Source organism: Aplidium turbinatum, chromosome 3 (genome assembly GCF_918807975.1).
Source record: "Aplidium turbinatum chromosome 3, kaAplTurb1.1, whole genome shotgun sequence".
Lineage (NCBI taxonomy): Eukaryota > Metazoa > Chordata > Ascidiacea > Aplousobranchia > Polyclinidae > Aplidium > Aplidium turbinatum.
The window spans coordinates 5,806,785-5,814,810 of NC_137474.1; the positions used below are offsets into that span (position 1 = coordinate 5,806,785).

An 8,026-nucleotide genomic window follows, 5' to 3' on the forward strand; every position below is an offset into this window, starting at 1 on the left:
TTTTGGACTCATATCTGCCATCTTGGTTGATAGTTCCACTTTTCAAGTTGTATGAAGATATCAAAACCAATAGAACTGACTTGGCTTTCAATTGAATTCTTCAGATGCAATTAAATTTTGATTTTCTCTGAAGAAGACAAAGTGCTGTCAAAAACTTTTTTTTTAATTTTTTGTGTGTTGTAAAGTTGTTAAATCTGGTTGAGTTGCTTGGTCTTGCAGGTTTGTGTTAAGACTAAGTGAACTCTACATCATAGCTTTAAACATGCGGTAAATATATTTAAATCTTGGAATAGTGCAGGCAAAAATGTTACTTGTTTCAATTGTTCTGCTTTTGAGCCTTCAAGGAATATGCTGCCAAAACCAGTGCACTCAAGATTGTTCTACAACCAGTCAATATTCTAACAATAAATACCATGATATTTCCTGTTCAATTCAAACTACTTCATGCTCTAGCAATGCCAATAGTGATCCTCCTGCAGCCCCTTTACTCAGATCTAATGGAAAACACTGGCACTTGTTACCTGATCCTGATATGCCAGGTTATAAAAGAATAGCCTTTAACTTTTCTTGGGGTCAAGACGACAGTTCTGTGGAGTCTTTGCAAGGTTACAAAATCAGTTTGAGTGCAGACGGTTTGTCTGAGTCGATATATTTTTGCATTAATCAAAATTTGGACGCATTAAAAGATATTGAAGCTACTTATTATTTTAATTGTTTTGGAACCAAGAAATCTGAATTAATGGTTCCATATTTGTCTAACGAAAAAGAAATACTTGCACAAATTCGAAGCCTTCCTCGTCCTCCAAGTCCTGTGAATGATCAAAAGTTGTCATTTTACATTATAATTCCATCATGTGAAGACCCAGAATTACGTCATGTTTTTGAATGCGCTCAGCTCAACAAATTTTCCGTTTCAATAAAGAATATATCATGTGATAATCGGTCTATTGAAGGGTTTTATAATATGCCGCCAATATTAGGAAATCGTATAAAAGCTCTTTATCGCTCTAATGATAAAACAGCAAAAGGAAAAAAAATAAAGAAACTCGAGGGTCCAACAGGAAGATTCAATTTTACGTTATCAGAAAAAGAAAATATTCAAGATACTTACATTCTTCTAATGTGGAGTATCAAACCCCCTTATGTTTCAAAGTCAATACCATTCAACTTTAGTGAATGCATTAATGTTTCAAAACCAATACCTTCAAATTTGAATGCGTGCTGTCATTCCAAGTCACCAGATGCATTAAACATTATTTTGCCCTCAATATTTGCATTTGTGATAGTTGTTTTTACTGTAGCTGGAATATACTTCCACTGGAGTGGAAAATTTGCAACTCACAGGTGTTTAAAAGACAAACAGCCACCTACTATTATACGAAATGATAGAACAGAATGTCTGCAAAGACAGCTCACTTATGATCAAGTTGAAAACGTTCAAACACTTGAAAAATCTGTCTCAGTTTGCATTATTTTTTTGGATGATCATGTAAAACATAGAAAAGTAGTTTTAGATTTTGCCAACTATCTTCATGGAGATTTGCATTTTAATGTAATCTGTGAACTCTATGAGACAGAGCTAATCTCGGCAGACCCTCTTACATGGATGGAAAAAGGATTAAATGAGTGTGATAAAATTATTGTAATTTGGTCTCCTGGAGCTGTCAAGAAATGGAATATGTATAATAACGTAGAAACTGCTCAACAGGATATTATGTTTACCCCCATGTTAAAACGAATTAAAAAGGACATATTTCGAGATCAAAATGTTGGAAAGTATTATTTTGCTTATTTTGACTATTGCACCAAAGATGACATTCCTGATATATTCAGAGAAACTTCCGTGTTTCATTTTAAGCTTATGGAACAATTTGAAGAACTTTATTTTAGATTACAAGGAATTGAGATGTATATGCCTGGAGCTGTGATCAGAAAAGAAGAAATTGCCTTTGATCGTTATTTTGACCCAAATGTTACCACATATGGCCCTTCTCTGGAAACGTCTATATGTGAAATGTGTGCTTATGTTAAAGAAAATCCTGATTGGCATCTACCGCAAGGTTATTTCAGTTGTCCCACTTTCAATTTACTTAATTTTTCATTGGCTGATGATCCAGTGCCTGTTGAGGTATGTGCAATGCCACCAGTGCATGAAATGTCACACCATGCTACTTCTTGTGAAACTTCAAACTCCATGCAAGCAATACTCCTGACAGAAGTACCACAATCTACTTTAGCTTCAGCAAGAGATTCTGAAAAAGGACCATCTAATTCTCATATTACCTGTACACAACTTACTGAACTTGAAAACCTACATGTAAAAAGCAACCAAAACACTCCCTTTGGTGATGAAGACTTTTATTTTGAATGTGCTTTGAGTGGTATAGAAAGTTGCAAAAACCTTGATGATAAAGTTGCTTCAATCCAAGGGTAGACAGTGGATTTTCTACTTCAGTTTCGGACTCAAACTATGATGATCAACTACAAGATACGTGTTGATACACAAACCATGCTTTCAGCTTGGAAGTTATGATATATCATACTCTAAACTGTGGAGATTATCACCTCTGTAGAAATGAGCAAAATGCTTAATGAGATGGGTCGATCATTTTTCAAACTGTTTATAAGCTTTAATTGCCCTTTTTCTTGTAGAAATTCACCAATGTATGCACGTCTTTGGTATCTCAAGCAAGAACAGTGTTATTTTCATACACGCCTTTTTGTTTAGTTCATGCTTTCTTGCAAGATAACACTGATGTTATTACTAATATTTTTATGTTTGAAAGTGGCTGCTTGACTTGAAGACTTTACTGGTTACTTTGCAGTTTTCTCTTGTTGTAACGCTGCTATAATTAGTGTATGGCAGTTTTTTATATCATGCCGAATTTTTTTTTGTAATCATGTTCTGTTTGCATTCAATGGTATATGTTTGTTTACAACAATCCATAAATTCTACCAATAGCCTACTGCATTACTACAACTAACACACAGTGTTAATAATTACAGTAGAATCATTTACCCAACAAATGGAGCAGAAAGTCCTACATGTCTTGCATGATAAGAAAAAGGTTGACTACTTCCCTGTAGTCTCTCAGGAGTAGTCTGATTCAACATTGACAGCCTGGCGTGATATTAATGTAAACTTTCTACTTTCTACAATCGACATTTGAGATTCAAACGAGGAAGAAATAAAAGCTTTATAATTTTAAAGCTTTTGATGTTTTACATTTTTTCTAGTTGTCTAGCCTATTTTGAAAACTTTATTAAGATAATTTCATATTTTTGTTTTATATTACTTTTCCATGTGGTTTTTGTTTCTGTTTAATTAGTTTATTCTGCAATTGACTATGACGTATAGAGTGACCGAGAGTCGTAAACGACTGAACGGATGATGATGCAATTGACTTAGCTGTGTTATGTAACATGGACTAAACCGAATATAACTCACTCATTGTCCACAACGTTTGTTGTTAGATTGTTTGAAACAGTTGTATTGGTACTGATATATTGTAGCTTTACTTTTATATACAACACTTGTATACATCTCCCCGCAATCTTTGATGGTCTTCTCTCAATGCAGGCAAAACCAAATAATTGCATAACATAGGTAGCCTAGTCAATTTGCCAAAGGTTTATCCATTATACTAGTATGCCATTATTTGAAGCAGATTACCTGATTATGTATCGTATGTCATTTAGGAATCTTGACGATAACTTAATTTATGTGTATAACTGGTATTATATGTGCTTAACTGATTCTGTCTGCATTTTTAGGAGACTAATTGCAATTTATTTTAAACTGTACTTTGTAGTTTCAGCATTCATATATTTTCTTACTTGAAATGTTACCTAGATAAAATGCAATAATTTTTGCTTCCTGTACATATCTATTCACTGCATATAAATGGCCTACTAAAATTGTGTTGATCACTAGTTTCATGTTGGTCTATTTTGCTCTTTCTGATAAATGAATCGATCATCCACACTGCAATGGATATGGCTCAAAGATAAAGTGCTCTATTTACAATTAGTTTTTAAGTGTTGTATTTGTAGTCATTAAAAATTGTCCTTTAAAATTCAATAAAATATCATATACATTTTTTTAAACAGTTTTAGCTTTTTATTGTCATCAACTGGCTTGGTAATTTAGTGATTAAAGTGTCTGTTTCTGAATCGGTAGACATGGCATCGATACCTGGTCAGGTAATTCTGATGACCTTTTCAAAACGCTTATGAAACTTGTTTCTGTTTTGCATGCAAGCGATGAGTACTCAGGATAATAATGAGATAGGCTCCCTCTGTGTGACGCATTGAAAATATCTGCTTTGTAAATTGCTGAGGGCAACAGATACATGTGATAGGCATAGCCTTATATAAAACACATGTTATTATTCGTAGTATCACATGCAATGTTGTGGAATTACAATACCAATGAATTTAAATTTCTTTCATGGTTGATTGCGCATAATATTGTATCAGACTTTCACTCCATTTTTTTATTTTTTGCCATTATGAATTTTACCATACTTTGGGAACTAGCATTCATTTGATAATATGATGCAATTTCTATGAATCTGTCACAGAGTTAGGGTACTTGTTTTATGTTCTGTTGCTCATTGTTTATTTTTCAGATACATTAGGTTTTTGTAGTTTAATGAAATTATTAAATGTATCACATTGCAAATTGTGACTATGGATATATTGGAAAAATGGAGAGTTTTGTGGTTCACGACATTTATTAAACAAATCAAGGTTGCTACTATTATACACATTTGTTAACCATGTCAATTGTCAGTAGTAGGAACAGTAATCTGTTTTGCATATTTTAAGGCAAAAATTACATAGTCCAAGCCAAGAAAAAAGGTTTGCTCGTTGAGTAATTGGAACTTGTGAAGATTACTGCCACAGTGCATATTGCCAGACTGATTTACCCTGGATGTTCACACCACAGTATATCATAGGTTTTTTCAAGATTTGGAGTTTGTAGAGTGTGGTGATTTATCAGCTGATTTCGACACAAATGTGCTGTGCAATTGTGCATTATAACTGCAGTTGAAAATCACCACCGTGATAACCCAGTTGATGTAGCATTTTTTGGAGCTTAAGTTCCACGATTGGGTAAACGTCACACGGAGGTGTATATCTCCGTGGCCATACCCATTACCCAGTGTACCACTGTACCTACTGCACTGAGGAGGCCGGAAGGCCGAAACGGTGTGCCACTGTCTGCAGTTATATTACTGTGTTGTGAGACTAGTATTCTGATGTAGATATACACTTTGTATACTTATTTACATAGCAGTAGGTTTTGTTTATTTGTTACAGTTTTGTTTTTTGCAGATGGATCCATGTAACTCAGAGACTTGAAAAAACCTGTGATGTCCTTCAGCTTCTTCAAAAGACCTGCCACTATGCTGTTGCTTTGTATGTGGATTTACAATAACTTATTTCCAGCTTTAATTGTTAGCTACTCAGAAGCAACATCACATTGCAGAAACAAATGCAGCATAATCGCTCAAGGATTTGGACCTGAAAAAGAACGTAACTACACCATTCTGTGTTCGTTTGCTGGGGAACGTTGTCGCAATAACCAACCCCATGTTATTTCTAATGTGCCAAAAGTGGTATCAAAAAAGTGGTATTTGTATGAAAATGCTGTTGGACGTACACATATTGCATTGAATATATCATTTAGATTTAGTAGTGATAAAACTTTGAAAACAACACGTGGAATTCATGTTTCAATTTGGAAAGACCTGCCATCTGAACGTAAATCAGAAGATATATATTTATGTTTGAATACAAGTTTGGAATTCTACAAACATGCGACCGCTGAATACTACTATGCTTGCTATGGCACAACTAATTTAACACGTGTTTTACCAGGTGATAAACTTATTATCGATCTCAAAGCCGTACCTAACGTAAAACCGCTAGTTCCAATAACACAGGGTGTCAGTTTTAGAGTTCCTGACTGTGCACACAAAGACTTGAGCTCTGTTTACGAATGCGTTCTGATGAAGCAAATGCAAGCAAAGATACTTGCTGTTGACTGTTACAACAATTCTATTTCTTATAAATATGATATTCCAAAAGATTTAGGCTCAGTTATATCTCTGAAGGTTTGCCAAGGAAAAAGTGAAGATGTTTTAACCTGCCACAGGCTTGTGCAAATTTGGAATGCACGTGATTTCACAGCCACGGAATGGTATACTCTTCCAAGCAATTTTTACGATGAACACCTCACTTATACCTTAATTGTTTCAATGTTTGGTGCTGAAACGTATGGAATTGAAAATACATTTACTTTCAGACACTGCTCTGATGAGCGTGCCCATCGTGCAAGACTTCGTATTGTCATCATATCAGTAACTTCTTTAACTGCCGTACTTTTCCTAGCTTTAATGGTGGTATGTTTGCGTAAAAGGTACTTTTGCATTTTGAATAATCGCTTTAATCTAAAATTTCTCTCTTTTGGAGATAAATCTTTAGCTTCTTTGAACCTGTATTCTACCAATGAGAGTGAAAACCTCACCAAAGAACCCGTCAGTGTATTTGTTGTTTTTGTCGATGATCATCCCAAACATAGAGAGGTAGTTATTAAATTTGTCACTTACCTTCAACAAGACCTTGGTTTTAATGTAAAATTTGAATTGTGGGAGCAACTAGCAATATCTGAAGACTATACTTTTTGGGTGGAAAAGACCTTAAAAGAAGTTGATAAAGTAATTGTAGTGTGGTCGCCAGGAGCAACCAAGCGTTGGAATAATGCAGAGTGCCCTGATGCTTCATCAGATACTTTCAATCATGTCATCAAACAGATTCACAGAGATCAGTTTCAAAATTTAAATCAGGGAAGGTATTTTTTTGCCTATTTAGAGTACTGCGGGAGAGAAGGAAAACCTGTTGAGGAAATCTTAAGCCGCACAGTTTGCAGTTTTTGTTTGATGAGACAATTTAATAAATTATACTTTCACCTCGTTAGTCAAGAAGAAAACGAACCTGGTGGTGTGGCGATAGTTAAAAAAGTGAATGAAGACACCTACTACAATCCGAGTATCAATGAAATTGGTCCATATTTGAAAGAAGCTATTGATGATATGATCTTGTTCGTGAAACGCTTTCCAAATTGGTCGGAAATAGGAGACTGTTATAACTGTGAAGTAAATGATGTATACTCGGCACGCCTTTTATCGGTAAACAGTAAAGTTGCTCAACAAAATCAATTGCAAATTGTTCCTCCTGAAGAATTTTCTTCCTGTGAGGATGAAATGCAACATCTTGTTTCACCAAATCCCTTGCCTTCGTCTTGTTTTACAAAATGCGATCAAGAACACACGGATACTAATAGTGATAATTTGCCTTTTGCGTCTAGTAGTGGGAACTTAAACGATCTTGGGACTGTAGGACAAGCCAGCATTGATCAGCCTGCTGACCATGGTCGGCAGGAAGATGTTATCTCAGCAACTGACAGTAATTCTTTTCGCCTTCCATTTCCTGAACGGCCTCATTCCCCGGTTCATCTCATGGAAATTGACTTTGTAAATGATCCCATTGAAGTAATACACGAGATCAATAAGAACAAAATGTAATTTCACAATTTTGTGCTGCTAAAATTTCATATTTGAGGCAAAACTAAAATTTCACTGTTTATAGAAGAAAAACCATCTAAAAAAGAAACTTATTTGTTTTTTTTGTTTTTTTCCTTTCGTATTTTGGTAAACAAACGAATGGCTAGTCAAAACATATTGGCTCAATTAATAAGACTAAAACCTACAGTAGTAGCCTTTTCACTCTGTTATGGTGTTATTGAAGTCGTACGTCTTGCGTTTAAAGAATTTAATCAGGTGTATGGGAACGAAGCCAATCTTGCTTCATCAATGAAGCGTGTCCAATGTCTGTTTTAAGGCAACTGTCCTGTCAAAACCACAGCGTTTGAGCGAATTGACTTCCGTTCGAGCGCAACCAACGTAACAGAGATTTCAACTGCGTTTTGTTGATGATGCATGATAGCTTCATCCTTGAT

General features: G+C 35.0%; 2 protein-coding genes across 2 annotated transcripts; both read left to right on the forward strand.

Annotated features, from left to right (window-relative positions):
- Positions 1-231: 231 nt before the first annotated feature.
- On the forward strand, positions 232-4,630 carry LOC145766330 (uncharacterized). Its single transcript, XM_082578017.1, has one exon. It carries the CDS (start codon positions 305-307, stop codon positions 2,432-2,434), a length of 2,130 nt encoding a protein of 709 aa, XP_082434143.1. The 5' UTR covers positions 232-304; the 3' UTR covers positions 2,435-4,630.
- Positions 4,631-4,636: 6 nt separating this feature from the next.
- On the forward strand, positions 4,637-7,595 carry LOC145766329 (uncharacterized). Its single transcript, XM_082578015.1, has 2 exons — positions 4,637-4,752; positions 5,341-7,595. Exon 2 carries the CDS (start codon positions 5,379-5,381, stop codon positions 7,590-7,592), a length of 2,214 nt encoding a protein of 737 aa, XP_082434141.1. The 5' UTR covers positions 4,637-4,752; positions 5,341-5,378; the 3' UTR covers positions 7,593-7,595.
- Positions 7,596-8,026: the final 431 nt, after the last annotated feature.